Source organism: Oncorhynchus mykiss, chromosome 12, assembly GCF_013265735.2.
Source record: "Oncorhynchus mykiss isolate Arlee chromosome 12, USDA_OmykA_1.1, whole genome shotgun sequence".
Lineage (NCBI taxonomy): Eukaryota > Metazoa > Chordata > Actinopteri > Salmoniformes > Salmonidae > Oncorhynchus > Oncorhynchus mykiss.
The window spans coordinates 50,134,666-50,153,748 of record NC_048576.1 but is presented as its reverse complement, the minus strand read 5'-3'; the positions used below and the strand labels follow the sequence as shown (position 1 = coordinate 50,153,748).

Here is a 19,083-nt window from a genome sequence, read left to right as displayed (position 1 = left end):
TTGGAGGAGTCTTATCGTAGAGAAATTAACAGTTATAGTCTAAGTTAGATGTGAATATAGGCCTACAGCAAATCCAAGGCTTTTTATTTCCATTATCATTGCATTATGGGTGGGAAGAAAAGCACAGAGGAATTCAAGATGTTGTTCTTTATTTAACGGAGTAACAACGTCAGGTACAGAGTGTGTCTGTTCCAACACCATCATCGGAAGACTAACATTCCTTGTAAAATCATTTGTGTTAAGAGGGATGTTGTATAGTGTGTGCAGGACAGGTTACCTTTCTATTTGGGAACAATTGAGGTTTGCCTTAAACGTCATAGACAGGTTAAGTATTCAAGAACATTGTTAATATATTTTTGCTATATGTAATAAAAAATAATTCACACCAAATGCACAGAGAGACGAGTCAAAAACAGGTTTGATCCTAAATGGCACCATATTCCCAAAAAGTAGTTAGTGCCTCAGAGCTAATGCTGCTTAAGTGAAGGACCACTTACCCATCCCATAATAATATCTTAGACACTTCCCTTCTTTGTCAGAGGGTTTACAAGGAGATAACTCTCCAGTACAGAGGAATATTTCACCTTGGCCAAGGAATGTTTATGTTGTAATCCAGTACCAGTGATCTGTTTAATGCAACAGCCCCACCATGTGGACAAAAAGTAAACTATGTTTACCAAATCCTTTAATTTTTTTTATCTACAGTATCTTATTTTCTCTTATCCGCTTTGAAAATATATATAAATAAATTAGTGTTTACATGAGACCTTAACAGACCTTTATCATTTTTACATTTTGCCGACCATTAAAACATCTTAGTTTTATTCTAAACTGGGCCCTGTATTCCAAAATATTTTATCTGAAATGGTCCTGTAAAAGTGGAATATCAACTGTAGTGCGATTTCACCACGTGTGCCGCCTCACCTCAACCAAAGCACATCTACTGTAAGGGAAACAAGGTTGTGAGGATAGCTATTTCAATAAAATATTTGGTTGTTGTAAAAGGTTTTGGGGTTGTTGTTGTGTTCCTTGCCTTCTTATGCCTCAAACTCTAGGCCAAGGCCGAGCTTGTGCCCACCGGTGTTAATGTTTTTCCCATCCAGGAGAGCAGAAAGGGTCAGCTTAATGCCTGTAGACAGAGAGACAGAGACAATACATCAACAAGGGGGAGTAACAAGTGCAGCTGTGGTGATCACAAAATTTTGTCAGCCGGTAATTGTCAAGTTAATGTAAAATTAACATTTAGCATCTCCTGGCTTCCAGACCTTTGGAACATCTACATTTTAAAAAAGTCTAATAAATCCATGTAACATAGCCTACACCTTCACAATACATCCATTATTTATTGTATACAGATCTAAAGAAGCATGATATGAATAAAATGTAGTCTATTTCAGAAGAACAGAATAGCATACTCGGAGTTGCCCTTATGTTAGGTCCTGATATGGCTATGCCAAATGGCTATAGGCTACACTAGTTAATTTAGCAGACAAGATTTGCTAAGAATTCGGGTGACATTATTTGTATTTTATAGTATGAAGAATGCAATTGAAAAAAACGGAATAAAATAGGATATTTTCTCCAAAATATTTGAGGGAGTGCGCACATGCGGCTATTCTGTGTTGAGCGGTTAACAAAGAAATAGGTAATCCTATATGCTTAATTTACAGTTATTAATATAACTTTAGTTGTTCTACAAACATTGGGGTATATGTTTGATTTTTAAAACATTGTAAGGCTGCATGATGCGACTAATGATGATTTGAAAAAAAATAGCTTGAAAGTCATGAGCTCTGCCTTGTTTCTTGCGCAGGCTGTACACGCTACATCAGTCACTCATTCGCACTTGATATTGCCTAGAATTTCACAGCGGCATCCCCTTTTTGTGGCCATAATGCACCCTAAAAAAATGACCAGTGGCCGTTGTGCCCTTCTCCCTGAGTGCTGCGCACTCAATCACGTGATCGGGTCTTTCTCACAGGCTACAAGTGAAGATAGACACATCGGGGACACAACTGCACGCGTCCTTATCCAATTCCGAGATGCATATTGAAGATATTGGAAGAACTGTCCACATTTACTTTTCATCAGCCAACAAGATGAGTAGGCCTAATGAACAGCAAAAGCACTAGCCAATGTCAATATACTATTCCCCATCGTAAAAAGATTGACCTATTATATTCTAAGCAAGAAATAAATATTCCAAACAGTCTGGGACAGTTGTGGGATTCGATAGATCCAAAATTAAAACAACCACTAGCATGAAAAAAACGTGTTTTACACAATGTGGCTGACGCAACAAATCAGAACGTTTAGCTTTAAATGTTGATAAACTATTAGGCTATTTCTTCACATTATAGGCGCAGCAATGTGCACATGGTAGTAGGCTATAAGAGCAAATGTTCCATTAACAGAAAAAACCATTATCAAGTGACCACAAATACAATTATTTTATTATAAAAAGTGCATTTTTATGCTGAAAATTATCTTCCCCAAACTTGAAACCCACGTGCTACTTATGTATGCGTTAGGCTCTACACCCCTTGTAAAGCGGATTAATGTGCTTCATTTTAAGAAGTTATTTGGCCACGTTGTGATACAAACCTTATTAAAACATATAGGCCAGGCTACATGAGGTGTGCGACTGATTCGAAAAAGTCACACAAAAATTGATAATATATAATTCACAAGTGATAGGCCAACATTGTCACCCATCAGACTATTATTGATTTAATCTTGTCTTTACATATACTAAATAATATGCGAATGGATCCTAATCATGCACCTGTATCGAAATAGGCGCAGCGGGAAAAAAAATACATGGAATCTATGCACTTAAATAGCCCACAAGGGTGCGTTCTGAGCCCTCTCCTGTACTCCCTGTTCCCCCACGACTGTGTGGCCATGCAATCCTCCAACTCAATCGTCAAGTTTGCGGACAACATTACAGTGGTAGGCTTGATTACCAAAAACGACGAGACGGCCTACAGGGAGGAGGGTGAGGGCCCTCGGAGTGTGGTGTCAGGAAAATAACCTCACACTCAACGTCAACAAAACAAAGGAGATGATTTTGGACTTCAGGAAACAGCAGAGGGAGCACCCCCCCTATCCACATCGATGGGACAGTAGTGGAGAGGGTATTAAGTTAAGTTCCTCGGCGTACACATCACGGACAAACTGAATTGGTCCACCCACAAAGACAGCGTCGTGAAGAAGGCGCAGCAGCGCCTCTTCAACCTCAGGAGGCTGAAGAAATTCGGCTTATCACCAAAAGCACTCAAAAACTTCTACAGATGCACAATCGAGAGCATCCTGTCGGGCTGTATCACCGCCTGATAAGGCAACTGCTCCGCCCACAACCGTAAGGCTCTCCAGAGGGTAGTGAGGTCTGCACAACGCATCACCGGGGGCAAACTACCTGCCCTCCAGGACACCTACACCACCCGATGTCACAGGAAGGCCATAAAGATCATCAAGGACAACAACCACCCCAGCCACTGCCTGTTCACCCCGCTATCATCCAGAATGCAAGGTCAGTACAGGTGCATCAAAGCAGGGACCGAGAGACTGAAAAACAGCTGCTATCTCAAGTCCATCAGACTGTTAAACAGCCACCACTAACATTGATTGGCTGCTGCCAACACACTGACTCAACTCCAGTCACTTTTATAATGGGAATTGATGGAAATTGATGTAAAATATATCACTAGCCACTTTAAACAATGCTACTTAATATAATGTTTATATACCCTACATTACTCATCTCATATGTATATGTATATACTGTACTCTATATCATCTACTGCATCTTTATGTAATACATGTATCACTAGCCACTTTAAACTATGCCACTTTGTTTACATGGCCTACATTACTCATCTCATATGTATATACTGTACTCGATACCATCTACTGCATCTTGCCTATGCCATTCTGTACCATCACTCATTCATATATCTTTATGTACATATTCTTTATCCCTTTACACTTGTGTGTATAAGGTAGTAGTTTTGGAATTGTTAGGTTAGATTACTTGTTGGTTATTACTGCATTGTCGGAACTAGAAGCACAAGCATTTCGCTATACTTGCATTAACATCTGCTAACCATGTGTATGTGACAAATAAATTTGATTTGATTTGAGAATGGAGGACGCTTTTCCCTGTGGTTTATTTTCATGCCAGCCAGGTAGGCTATACTCCTGTTGTAAATATAAACATTAATATTAGGGAAGTTGAGAAATAAATATAGTAGGCCTAGCCTATAGAAAGCTGATGCTCCTCTTTTTAATAGAGGCCATCACTCTATTGAAATTTTGCGCAACATGCAGCGTGCAGGTTTTGATTAGATTTTCAAATACATTTGCATTGATGTCAGAGTGATTAAAGGGACAATAGGGTGCTGAGAACAAGGCAGTTAGCAAGTTTGGTAGGCTACTAATGACCATTAGCAACATCAAAGCTTGGAGAAGCCTAATTACCGTAACTAAGTCATGTGGAATTTGCCTGCCTTCATTACTCGTGACCGCCGGTGTGGTGGTAATACGGTCAACACAACAGTCCTAGTGACAAGATCAGGGTCCTTTGACTGGCTGAGGAGGTCAAAGATCAAGTGCACGCTGCTGTTCTGTCATTTCTTCCCAAAATACAGTAGAAAGGCATTTCAACTGCACATTTAATCTACACTGGCATGGAGAAAAATAATATTTTGCAAAACATTTTAAAATTACTAACCAGGCTTCAGAGTCTGAGTGTATCCCAGGCCCACAAGGCTAGAGTTGTTCACTCTGGCCTGTTGGAGAAATGTATAGATTAGAAACAGGATTAAAAATCAATTTAAAAAAATAGGACTCAAAATGTACTCAACAATACTTCCACAGATCATTTTAAACTTATTAGCCTAGTAACTCCCTCTACCCGTCCCCTGAATGTGACCCCAGGCGGAGGTCATGTCTCAGCCAGTAAGAGGACAAGCTAGAGTGGCCCCTTACCGAGAAAGATGCGTCGGCATCAATCTGGTACTTGGCTGCAATGCCAAAGTGGGTGTTGCTGTTGCCAGCGGTCCAGGCCAGGTTGACTGCTGTCTCCAGCTGGTCATTCACCTTCTGGTAGATGGAGCCCCCGAACTCGGTGCCGTCATTTCTGTCATAGGGGGAAAAAACGGTTGGTCATTATTACTATGAGAATGGGGAACTAACATGTATGCAAGTATATTGCAACATCACTATTCATTCCAGTATTCATGTTCAACAAAAAAACTGAAACGAGAACTGTTACAACTACCTAATATCACATGAACTGCAATCAGAAGATCAATATTCAGTCTAAACTAGCAAACTGAGGGTACAAAACATTAGGAACACCTTTCTAATATTGAGTTACAACCCCCTTTTGCCCCCAGAAAATGTCCCAATTCGTCAGGGCACGGACTCTACAAGGAGTCCAAAGCGTTCCTCCGGGATACTGGCCCATGTTGACATCGATTCCTCCCACAGTTGTGTCGAGTCGGCTGGATGTCCTTTGGGTGTTGAACCATTCTTGATACACACGGGAAAATGTTGAGCGTGAAAAAAACAGCAGCGTTGCAGTTCTTGACACACTCAAAATAGTGCCCCTGGCACCTACTACCATACCCTGTTCAAAAGGCACTTAAATCTTGTGTCTTTCCCATTCACCCTCTGAACAGCACACATACACAATCCATAACAGTGTTTGTATTAGAGGTCGACCGATTATGATTTTTCAACGCCGATACCGATTATTGGAGGACCAAAAAAGCCGAAACCGATTAATCGGCCGATTTTAATTTTTTTTGTTGTAATAATGACAATTACAACAATACTGAATGAACACTTATTTTAACTTAATATAATACATCAATAAAATCAATTTAGCCTCAAGTAAATAATGAAACATGTTCAATTTGGTTTAAATAATGCAAAAACAAAGTGTTGGAGAAGAAAGTAAAAGTGCAATATGTGCCATGTAAGAAAGCTAACGTTTAAGTTCCTTTCTCAGAACATGAGAACATATGAAAGCTGGTGGTTCCGTTTAACATGAGTCTTCAATATTCCCAGGTAAGAAGTTTTAGGTTGTAGTTATTATAGGAATTATAGGACTATTTCCCTCTATACCCTTTGTATTTCATTAACCTTTGGCTATTGGATGTTCTTATAGGCCCTTTAGTATTGCCAGTGTAACAGTATAGCTTCCGTCCCTCTCCTCGCTCCTCCCTGGATTCGAACCAGCAACACAACGACAACAGCCACCATCGAAGCAGCGTTACCCATGCAGAGCAAGGGGAACAACTACTAGAAGGCTCAGAGCGAGTGACATTTGAAACGCTATTAGCGCGCGCTAACTAGCCAGCCATTTCACTTCGGTCACACCAGCCTCATCTCGGGAGTTGATAGGCTTGAAGTTATAAACAGCGCAATGCTTGACGCACAACGAATACCTGCTGGCAAAACGCAAAGAAAGTGCTGTTTGAATTAATGTTTACGCGCCTGCTTCTGCCTACCACCGCTCAGTCAGATACTTGTATGCTCAGTCAGATTGTATGCAACGCAGGACACGCTAGATCATATCAAGTAATATCATCAACCATGTGTAGTTAACTTGTGATTAAGATTGATTGTTTTTTATAAGATAAGTTTAATGCTAGCTAGCAACTTACCTTGGCTTACTGCATTCGCGTAACAGGCAGTCTCCTTGTGGAGTGCAACGAGAGAGGCAGGTCGTTATTGCATTGGACTAGTTAACTACAAGGTTGCAAGACTGGATCCCCCGGGCTAACAAGGTGAAAATCTGTCGTTCTGCCCCTGAACAAGGCAGTTAACCCACCGTTCCTAGGCCGTCATTGAAAATAAGAATGTGTTCTTAACTGACTTGCCTGGTTAAATAAAAAGGTATAAAAAATACATTAAAATATATATTTTTTTAAAACATGGGCAAACGGGTGCCCAAAAATACAGATTTCCGATTGTTATGAAAACTTGAAATCGGCCCTAAGTAATCGGCCATTCCGATTAATCGGTCAACCTTTAGTTTGGATATGCTTATTGGTCATAGTATTGATATAGTTAGCATGCCAAAGTTCCCAGATGTCGTACTACATTAGCCAAAATACAAAATATACAAGCAATGGACACTTGTTCCATGCTTTTCGGGTCCATAATGCAATTCTTCAGAAAATAGGCATTGCTTCACAACGTTTTCAGAGGATAATGGCGGAAAACATGCAGCCGAAGTCTGGCGAATGCAGATACCAATTTGTTGCTTTAACAAATTATGACAAATGTTAAGAAAATGTTGAGCAATGTAATAAAGTAATTACTTTTCAAATAAATTACTATACAGGTTACGTTGGCTGACAATTTGCTAGCTACGCTATCCTTACGAACCGCATACCCAGGACATACTGGTGTAATGATATGCTATGTTTAGCTACCTACTGTAACGTCAGTTGGCTACTAATAAGTCGGACTTGCCAGTATATTTACTTTATGCTAACTACCCAACATTTATTCACTTGATTATTCACGTAATTTATAGCTTAGCTAAATGGTAAAGTGGTTTGGGTGTCACTGTAAATTCACTTTGGCTACCTACTCCGATTTCAGAGCACTCTGGTCTGACTGTGCCAGAGCGCAGAATAACTGATGAATTTACAAAAAGCTCAACACCCGTTGAATGTGGCCGGTGTCAGTAAATGTCGGCAAAAAAGTGTAATTAAATAGTTGCCAGCAGCACCATTACAGTTACCAACACTCTGGATAACTGCCTAACCAGCTCTGCTAGGGTGAGTAAAATGGTTAGAGTGAGGTGTTCTCTCATTTGTGTCTGGAAGCAACTAGCCAGTTAGCTTGGGTGCTTGACTGCCAGTGAGAGGTCAGAACACTCAGATCATTCCTAGATCCTAATCCTCGGCCAGAGATTCCAGTATGCGCTCCAGAACGCACTCTTCAACACTCCAGATTGAATTTACAAACACACCTGAAGTCTAGATAGTAATTTGTTATGCTAACAAGCAAGCAAGAGGTTGCATAGCAACAGCATCAACTTCCAGTAGACAGAGTAAGTAAGTATATAGTGAGTAGTATACACTCATTATGTAGTATACAGTATGTTCGTATGGGTATGCAAACACAGATCAAGTCTCAATTGTCTCAAGGCTTAAAAATCCTTCTTTAACCTGTCTCCTCTTCATCTACACTGATTGAAGTGGATTTAACAGGTGACATCAACAAGGGATCATAGCTTTCACCTGGATTCACCTGGTCAGTCTGTCATGGAAAGAGCAGGTGTTCCTAATGTTTTGTATACTCAGTGTATATCAAGGATCAGCTGTCAAAGGATTAAATAGCCATGTCTCAGAGCTAATTGACCTTGTCAAAAAAGTGATCATGAATGGAAGGCCAGGTTGCGGCAAGAGGTTAGCTTACTATCCTATACTATCCTACCAACAAAGCCCTATGACAAATCCCATCACTGTGGGATACATAAAATAACTGCCAGTCTGCATCTGAGGGGACCAGAGAGACATCAAGTGCTTTGGGCTGCTAGTGTCCAGACAACGTCAGCTCTCATAGTTCAGAGCTGGAAACAAAATGTTAGTGACTAGTCGTTCAAAAAGCTCAGTTGGTTGGAGCATGGTGCTTGCAACAAAGTTGGCTGGTGTGCCAAAAATACAAAATACTTCACTGTAAATCATTTTGGATAAGGGTCTTAAAGACCATAAATATGGTCCCTAAACCCCATCGCTGGCTTACTGTCAGTGTTGTTGAGCCCCATCGCTGGCTTACTGTCAGTGTTGTTGAGCCCCATCGCTGGCTTACTGTCAGTGTTGTTGAGCCCCATCGCTGGCTTACTGTCAGTGTTGTTGAGCCCCATCGCTGGCTTACTGTCAGTGTTGTTGAGCCCCATCGCTGGCTTACTGTCAGTGTTGTTGAGCCCCATCGCTGGCTTACTGTCAGTGTTGTTGAGCCCCATCGCTGGCTTACTGTCAGTGTTGTTGAGCCCCATCGCTGGCTTACTGTCAGTGTTGTTGAGCCCCATCGCTGGCTTACTGTCAGTGTTGTTGAGCCCCATCGCTGGCTTACTGTCAGTGTTGTTGAGCCCCATCGCTGGCTTACTGTCAGTGTTGTTGAGCCCCATCGCTGGCTTACTGTCAGTGTTGTTGAGCCCCATCGCTGGCTTACTGTCAGTGTTGTTGAGCCCCATCGCTGGCTTACTGTCAGTGTTGTTGAGCCCCATCGCTGGCTTACTGTCAGTGTTGTTGAGCCCCATCGCTGGCTTACTGTCAGTGTTGTTGAGCCCCATCGCTGGCTTACTGTCAGTGTTGTTGAGCCCCATCGCTGGCTTACTGTCAGTGTTGTTGAGCCCCATCGCTGGCTTACTGTCAGTGTTGTTGAGCCCCATCGCTGGCTTACTGTCAGTGTTGTTGAGCCCCATCGCTGGCTTACTGTCAGTGTTGTTGAGCCCCATCGCTGGCTTACTGTCAGTGTTGTTGAGCCCCATCGCTGGCTTACTGTCAGTGTTGTTGAGCCCCATCGCTGGCTTACTGTCAGTGTTGTTGAGCCCCATCGCTGGCTTACTGTCAGTGTTGTTGAGCCCCATCGCTGGCTTACTGTCAGTGTTGTTGAGCCCCATCGCTGGCTTACTGTCAGTGTTGTTGAGCCCCCTTCTTACTTCCATTGTTTGCTGAGTTGCGGAGGCCTACCTGAACCATATTTTTGCATCTATACAATGACGGGGTAGGCAGATAATTTGTTGTTATCTGACTTGCCTAGTTAAATAAATATATCTACTCACACATTTGTGTGGAGCTGGAACTCGTCGGTCTTGTAGCCCACGGCGAAGTTGCTCTGGGTGACCCTGTTCTTCCCGGCCTCGAAGGTCATCTGGTAGCCGGCCAGCCAGCCCTCGTAGCCCACCACCGCCATGCCGTGCACAGCCGTCCCGTTAATGTCGTAGTCCACATCACACCCCAGGTTGATGTGCTCCCTCTTGTAGCCAGTCTTGATCTTACCACTCTTCTTGCTGGAGGTAGGGATATGAGAGGAATGGAAGGAAGGAAAAACTTGTGAGTATGAGGTAATATAGGAATCACAGTGACAGAATGGCAAATACATCCAACAATCTACATTGAGCTGAGCAGGACAAAATAAAATGGCAACATGTATTGTGTGACATCATTGATTGCAATTAATTAACATTGTGAAACAATTAAATGCTACCTTCAGTGAATTAATTGGATAGCCACTTCTTACCCAGTGTTTGGCGAGAAGGAGGAATCAAACGTCAGTTTAAGCCCTTTGGTCAACTGAAGGGAGAAGGTGAGAGAAAGATGGAGAGGATAAGAAAGCATGAATGATTCATAAGTAAATTAATTTCCGAGGCAGACGGAAAGAACTATTAAGAAAGCATTGTTGCGTAATTAAAAGGTATATTGCTCTGAGCATTTCACGCCTTAATAGGGTGGGGGGCCCATAGGGAACAGACTCCCACACGAAGAAGACTAAACATGTAAAGTTATGTATATATTGTCTTAAAATATATAATAAAATCAATGAAACAAGTCAGTGACTGCTGATCTTTTTTATATTTACACGAAGGGATTACTCATTGGCTTATAGCACCCTTCAAACAATGACAGATTGAAGAAAACGGAATAGAGTACACCCTGATCTAAAGAACACATAGTCCTGACCTGGTCCTCCAGAGTGATCTCGGTGCCCAGAGTGTTGTCGGTGTTCCACTTCTCAGTGAAGGTCAGTCCGTGTTCGGCCCACTTGTACTTGGTCTCCAGGGTGCCGGCCACTTTGCTGGTCTCGGTGTTGGCAGAGCCCGTGCTGGTGAACTCCTGGGATTGGGGTCAAACAGAGGTCAGCGGTGAGATGTGATCACGTTATTTTAGCATCAGACATTATTAGTGAGGATTTGGATGGCTGAGGACCACATTGGTCCTCTCGGAGACAATCCGAGAGGTCTTTGACGGGTGTTGATGAGTCAGCTAACTAAACGGAATAAAAATATAAAAACAACAAGTAAAGTGTTGGTTCCATGTTTCATGAGCCGAAAAAAAAAAATCCCAGAAATTTGCTATACGCACAAATTGCTTATTTCTCTCAGATTTTGTGCACAAATGTGTTTACATCTCTACTGGTGAGCATTTATTCTTCCATCTGACAGGTGTGGCATATCAAGAAGCTTATTAAACAGCATGATCATTATACAGATGCACCTTGTTTTGGGGAGAATAAAAGACTACTCTAAAATGTGCAGTTTTGTCACAACACAATGACACAGATGTCTCAAGTTGAGGGAGAGTGCAATTGGCTGACTGCAGGACTGCAATGCTGACTGCAGGAATGTGCACCAGAGCGTTTGCCTGAGAATTGAATGCTCATTTCTCTACCATAAGCTGCCTCCAATGTCATTTTAGAGAATCTGGCAGTACATTCAACTGGCCTCACAACCGCAGACCAGGTGTATGGAGCTGTGTGCGTGAGCGGTTTACTGATGTCAATGTTGTGAACAGAGTACCCCATGGTGGCGGAAGGAGTTATGGCATGGGAAGTCATAAGCTATGGACAACAAACCCAATGCATTTTATCAATTTCAATGCACAGAAATACCGTGACGAGATCCTTAAGCCCATTGTGAGTCCCATTTTTTTTGATGGTATCTGTGACCAACAGATGCATATCTGTATTCCCAGTCATGTGAAATCCATTGATTAGGGCGGATTTCCTCATAACAACTGTAACGCAGTAAAATCGTTGAAATTGTTTAATGTTGCGTTTATATTTTTGTTCATATTTTTGATATGACGAACATATCAAGGACAGCTTTCTTCCATCTACGTAACATTGCAAAAATAAGAAACTTTCTGTCCTAAAATGATGCAGAAAAATGAATCCGTGCTTTTGTCACTTCTAGGTTAGACTATTGCAATGCTCTACTTTCCGGCTACCCGGATAAACCACTAAATAAACTTCAGTTAGTGCTAAACACGGCTGCTAGAATCTTGACTCCAAAAAATGTACTCCAGTGCTAGCCTCTCTACACTGGCTTCCTGTTAGGGCAAGGGCTGATTTCAAGGTTTTACTACTAACCTCAAAAGCATTACATGGGCTTGCTCATACCCACCGTTCCGATTTGGTCCTGCCGTACATACCTACACATACGCTACGGTGATACGCTACGGTCATACCTACACAGACGCAGGACACCTAATTGTCCCTAGAATTTCTAAGCAAATAGCTGGAGGCAGGTCTTTCTTCTATAGCGCTCCATTTTTATGGAATGGTCTGCCTACCAATGTGAGAGACGCAGACTCGGTCTCGACATAAGTCTTTATTGAAGACTCATCTCTTCAGTAGGTCCTATGATTGAGTGTAGTCTGGCCCAGGAGTGTGAAGGTGAACGGAAAGGCACTGGAATGACAAACCACCCTTGCTGTCTAAGCCTGGCCGGTTCCACTCTCTCCACCCCCCCCCCCCTCCCTCTAGTGGTGTGGGGGCTATGCTTTGGCAAAGTGGGTGGGGTTATATCCTGCCTGTTAGCCCCTGTCCAGGGAGGTATTGTCAAACAGGGCCATAGTGTCTCCCGACCCCTCCTGTCTCAGCCTCCAGTATTTACGCTGCAATAGTTTGTGCCGGGATGCTATTATATGCTGTTATATCTGGAGTATTTCTCGTGTCTTATCCGGTGTCCTGTGTGAATTTAAGTATGCTCTCTCGAATTCTCTCTATCGGAGGACCTGAGCCTTAGGACCATGCCTCAGGACTACCTGGCCTGATGACTCCTTGCTGTCCCCAGTCCACCTGGTCGTGCTGCTACTCCATTTTCAACTGTTCTGCCTGCGGCTATGGATCCCTGACCTGTTCACCTCTTTTGGCTCAAGGGGTATACGGACTGCAGTGGAACTTACCAGTCCATTATCTGACTTTGTTTTCAAGTCCAGCTTGATGAGACCAAAACCTGAAAGGCACGGAAGAAAATGAAATCAAACTGTTGTAATTACAACATATTCTATGAGTGCTTTTCAAACTGATGATATATTCCTGTTCAGTTCATTATTTCCACTAACATTCCTAGCAATCCCCGTTAACGCATGGCCTCTGTTGTTTTCAAAATAAGCATGCCGTCTCTTGCAGACTTATTTTATCACTTCATAAACACATAGTGCTTATGAAGTGACGTAACAAAATGTGGAAAAAGTCAAGGGGTCTGAATACTTTCCGAATGCACTGTAAACCACTGTTCAATAAATCCCTCTCTGAGAAATACCAGTCTAGGCTATCACACATTACAACTATTACATAACATTGATAGATTGAGTTTATTGATTTGATGTGGTTTCTACCAGGGCTGTGACGATACCAGTATCACAATATTCTTTTCCAGAAATGTGACTCAGGATGACTACATAATGGATGTTTGTTTCCCAACATTTTTGGCTGTTGTCCTAAAGTTAAATCTGCTTTGTTTCCTTGCCACGATACTAACGAGTATTGCGATACTGGTATCTTCCCGGCCCTAGTTTCTACACTGGAGTCCATTGTCACGTCAGGCACAGTTCACTGCCCCAGCTTCCTTCCCATCCATCTCTGGGAGGCAGTGTGCTGGTCATCCCACCCTCGCCTGGGGGGGATTTACCTGGGAATCCCCACAATGAGGCCTAGACCTCAATAGCTCAGTACAGCTGTGTGTCTCTCAGTCAATAAGCTGCCTAAGGACAGCCAGTCTAAACTAGAGGGTTTACCAAATGGCTATAACACTAGTCTAGTACGACTACAGTCCACTCCTGATTCTCTGCAGGACAGGAGCAAAGGCTGAGTTGAAGAATGATCTAGGAAATAGTGGGTAGAAAGTAGTACTGCTCAGTGCTCACCGTATCCCTTGGTAAAGACATCCTTGGCGGACTTGCCAAGGTCAACATAGGTAGGAGGAACGGCCATTATCTGTAAAAAATCAAAGAAAAATCATAAGAAAAAAAGGAGACAGCTTTGTGTTAGGCTACTGCTTAGCACAAAGCGCTGTGAGATAGCAATGGGGCAATGGCATACATAAAGCATTAGCAGTGTGCTAGGCCTTCACTGACATAGCAACTGAGGAGAGAGCACTGCGTGTGGGGGAGGAGGTGGGAGAGGATTGAGGTCATTGATGGACGGGGTGGGCCGGTAGGGGGAGGGGCAGACAGACATGCCTCACATCTGCCTGAACAGACTAACCCGTTTGCTCTGACTCATCAGAAAAAGAGTGATGTGCTTGCCTTGCCAGGCTAGAGATTTCACAACAGCAGCCAAACCTGATACACTGGACTGACATCCAAATTAAAACGCAAAACACAGAAGGGTCAGCTTATGAATCAATAAGTGATTTCTTAATGGAAGGTTAGACGTGATTTAATATTTGTTAGATGACCTCAACTCCACTCTTACTATACGAGAATGTGTGGGCAGAGACTTCAATGTTGAGTAACAGGAGGAGAAAATCTGCTTGTTGCAGATTCCAAAAACTATTTCAGCATTGATCGTGCTTTTTCATCCAAGACTATGCTTAAATTGGAACACTTGCCCTCTGCCCATGTGCACAATGCTAATTTGCAAATAGAATAGCCTATAGCCCAAATGGCTATTTTGTACATCAGCGCATGCCACATAGCCTACAGCCTGGATCACTTCCTTCAAACACTATTTCATAGAATATTAATGATAATTACTACACCTTTCTCCCGGTCATACACTGAACAAAAATGTAAATGCAACAATTTCAAAGATTTTACTGAGTTACAGTTCATATAAGGAAATCAGTCAATTGAAATACTTGAATTAGACCCTAATCTATGGATTTCACATGACTGGGAATAAAGACATCTGTTGGCCACAGATATCTTAAACCAAAAAGGTAGGGGTGTGGATCAGAAAACCAGTCAGTATCTGGTATGACCAGCATTTGCCTCATGTAGCCCGATACATCTCCTTCGCATAGAGTTGATAAGGTTGTTGATTGTGCCTGTGAAAAGTAGTCGCATTCCTATTCAATGGCTGTGCGAAGTCGTTGGATATTGGCGGGAACTTGAACTCACTGTCGTACACGTCGATCTAGAGCATCTCAAGCATGCTCAATGGGTGACATGTTTGGTAAGTATGCAAGCCATGGAAGAACTGGGACATTATCCGCTTCCAGGAATTTTGTAGAGATCCTTGCGAAATGGGGCCGTGCATTATAATGCTGAAACATGAGGTGATGGCAGCGGATGTCACAGTATCTCTGTGCATTCAAATTACCATCGATACAATCCAATTGTGTTCGTTGTCCGTAGCTTATGCCTGCCCATACCATTACCCCATAGTGGTGGTGGGGTTATCTGTTCACAAAGTCAGCAAACCGCTCGCCCACACAACGCCATCTGCCTGGTACAGTTGAAACCGGGATTAATCCGTGAAGAGCACACTTCTCCAGCATGCAAGTGGCCATCGATGGGGAGCATTTGCCCACTGAAGTAGGTTGCAATTCCGAACTGCAGTCAGGTCAAGACCCTGGTGAGGATGACGAGCACGCAGATGAGCTCCCCTGAGACGGTTTCTGAAAAACGATGTTGGAGGTGGCACATGTTAGAGAAATTAACATAAAATTCTCTGGCAATAGCATACCAATTGCATGCTCCCTCAAAACCTGCGACATCTGTGGCATTGTGATGTGACAAAACTGCACATTATAGAGTGGCCTTGTATTGTTCACCTGCACAAGGTGCAGTGATCAGGCTGTTAATGATCAGGCTGTTAAATCAACTTCTTGATATGCCACACCCGTCAGGTGGATGGATTATCTTGGTAAAGGAGAAATGCTCACTAACAGTGATGGAAACAGCTTTGTGCACAAAACAAGAAAAATATTATAATAATGTGCATATGGAACATTTCTGGGACCTTTCATTTCAGCTCATGAAACAAAGGACCAACACTTTACATGTTGCGTTTATATTTTTGTTCAGTGTAAATGCATGGTTTAGTGACACCCAAAATCAAAACCAATTATTACACATCTCTCATTTCTACACGCTTTGAAATTCAGTGGGGTGGCAGGTAGCCCTGTGGTTAGAGCATTGGTCCAGTAACCGAAAGGTTTCTGGATCGAATCCCAGAGCTGACAAGGTAAAAATCTGTCGTTCTGCATTGCTCATGGGTAGATATGCCTTGCTCAGGGGCAGAACGACAGATTTGTTCCCCTGACGCCAAAGACGTGGATGTCGATTAAGGCAGCTCCCCGCACCTCTCTGATTCATTGGGGTTAGGTTAAATGAGTTAGGCACATTTCAGTTGAAGGCATTCAGTTTTTAATACAAGACATCTACAGTGACCAACAGGCACTGCTAGAAGGGGACCACGGTAGGAGACAGGAAGTGTCAAACATCAGGCGTTCCAGAATACACACACACACACATCCCGTTCACACACATTACACAAATACACACAAAGGGAGGAGCACTGAACCTTTGAGGATCATTATTGGTGGGAGAGGTTAGAATATTAGGCCATACAGCGAAGGTCTTGAGGAATGCACTAGCTAGTCTACATAACCGGGTCTTCAAGGAAAGCCACAATGTGTCCTTCTGGTCCCTCTTGAGACAGAAATACTCCATTGCAGAAAGTCAATGAAATCTCATCAGACGATAGCTTTTAATATAGCTAGATTTTTTTTGCGTTGTTTAATTTTCAAATAAGCATACCTGAACAGAAATATTAAGGGAACGTCGACTGAAAGGACCTTGAGATAGGAGATTGAGAACGAGCATTGTTGCATTAGACCCGTGTCAGGCAGGTGGTTTCACGTTTCACATGCACTAGAGAGATGGAAATGCAATGTACATGTTTCCCAGACAGTTGTCACAGAATCTGCAACCTGCTGCCTGATACGAGCAGTTCTTCTGCCTGGCTGCCTGATGATGTCCAAGGGGTTATGCAACAAGGCGGCAGACACATCACTGCTTGCGCTTGAACATCTTTAGCTTACTTGCTAACGAAGTAGAAAAACTAGCTAGCTGCTGAGGTTAGCAAGCAATTGGTGGAGAGCGGGACAAACGCATACACTGCACATGATCGCTGGCTATAGCGAGTAACTTTAATCAAATTGCAGAGAACAGTACCTAAGCTCATTAAATTCAAATAATAATGCGTCAGGTTATTAGCTAGTTACTCGAGGCCATGTTCACATAGCCAGCTAGCCAGAGAGCTAACTCATCAGGCTAGCTAGCTGTATGCTGATCAGCATTTCTCCTCCTGGACAGCTTCTAACGCAACGTTACTGGTTGCGTGGTGGATGAGCGTGCTACCTCTTCCGACTCAAGCCAAGAAAGAGGTCCATGTCTATCACAACAGGGATACAATAGTGCACCATAATATGACACAATATTAACTTCATTTCAACATACCTCTCTGTCAGTGCTTTCCAATCCTGCCTGAGGAGATTCCTGTCAACTAGACAACAGGAGGGGTGAGAGGAGGTGCCACAGCGTTACACACGCTAGAAGTCAAACAAGCTTATGAAAAAAAAAGAGGCATGACTCTGGCGTTGTCTTGGTGGCGCACGCGCTGTTGATCGTTTGACGTCCGCATAGCGCGTCATCGGTGGGCTCCAAACCCCGCCACCGTTAACAACCGATCTAGAATCAGCTCGTCCCACCTCATCACCAATCCTCATCATTATGTGCTTATAACAAAACCGTCCATAGTCAACGAGTAGTCTAATCGCTGGAATGCAGGAATGTCGCATCAACGCTGCACAGGAGAAGAGCCAGGATGTGACGTTGAGCAGTCGTCACAGTCGACTTCTGTACGGCACTATCTGTAACCCTAGCAAATCCTGGCTGTTTTACGCAGTGTATACATTCAAAATGTGCATATTGTGAAGGCCTTTGTATGTGTAACCCTATCATGCAGTTGCTATTTTGAACTTTTTTTTGTCATATACAACTCACCTCAGTGCCAGTTTTCATACTGTGTTCTGCATTCTTGTGAGCCTTATGAGTGTAGTGTATGGCAGCATGGGTGCAAAGCTTTTTGTGAAGTAGTGTGTAACTTGTTTTCATAGAATAGTGTGGAAGTGGTTGTGTGGAACCCTGCCAAACCCCATGACTTCCTCTGTCATAGTTAGGGTGCAGCTGGCAGCAAATACCTCCAGGTATTATCTAGTGAAAATAACTACAATGTGTACAATGTCTATAGCAGTTCACTTTCAATGTCAGATCAGTTATATTATGCTCAAGATAACATATTTTATATATTCTATAGGCACACAGGTAACCCAGGAAGTAGAAATGCAAAGCTAGGCCAATAGAGAGCATGCTCATCTTCGAAACTATGATATGCACCTACGGTAATTATGTCTCCCTTTATCTAATTATGTTTCTATCTTTGCTGCTACGAAATAGGCAAAATACCCTACAAATAAAGACATTTGGAAAGCCGTTTGTTTTGAAAGCATTTATGAACATTTGCAATCCCAAATGTGCTAGAGTGACTTCTAGGAAGGTTAGTAGCACTACAATATCTTCAGAGGACAAGGAGACCATGAAACTGCCTAATCAAAGAAACAAAGGAGAGGCCGCAAACTGAATGAGGGAATGGAAGAGGCTTCGAGCTGTTTTGGCCAGTAGGTGACAGTGTAAGCAATGTAATGTGACTCCTCTCTGTTTCCAGAAAGCACAGTGAAAGTCTCCTCAAATTACAAAAAAAAGCAACTAAAAACTTAAAATTCATTTGAATAATTTGATATGTTGTGGTAATCAGTCACTCTCGAAATATTCATATAGTATTTTCTTGAAGTTATTTGATTGATTAGAAAAGGTTAGTTACACTATGAACTTAAACTATTTGTATTTCTAAAAAAAAAATCGATTTGGTTTCAATGTTAATGATAAGATGAATATACTGCTAAAAATAACATGTACTGTTGGGTTTTAGCTCAGTTGAAAATAATAAGGAACATGTTGTATTTCTCTGACAAATAAACACATTAATATCACATAAAATAGCAACACCTCAAATTAAATAAAAAGTCTCAGCATTTTCAAA

At 42.5% G+C, this 19,083-nt stretch overlaps 1 protein-coding gene across 1 annotated transcript; it reads right to left on the bottom strand.

Annotated features, from left to right (window-relative positions):
* Positions 1-132: 132 nt before the first annotated feature.
* Positions 133-17,602, bottom strand: LOC110537731 (voltage-dependent anion-selective channel protein 1). The gene is made up of 9 exons (XM_021624076.2): positions 17,442-17,602; positions 13,899-13,968; positions 12,936-12,985; positions 10,710-10,862; positions 10,270-10,322; positions 9,812-10,039; positions 4,990-5,140; positions 4,733-4,790; positions 133-1,129 (listed from the first exon to the last, which is right to left on the bottom strand). The coding sequence occupies exons 2-9, from the start codon at positions 13,963-13,965 to the stop codon at positions 1,038-1,040; spliced, it is 852 nt and encodes a 283-aa protein (XP_021479751.1). The 5' UTR covers positions 13,966-13,968; positions 17,442-17,602; the 3' UTR covers positions 133-1,037.
* Positions 17,603-19,083: the final 1,481 nt, after the last annotated feature.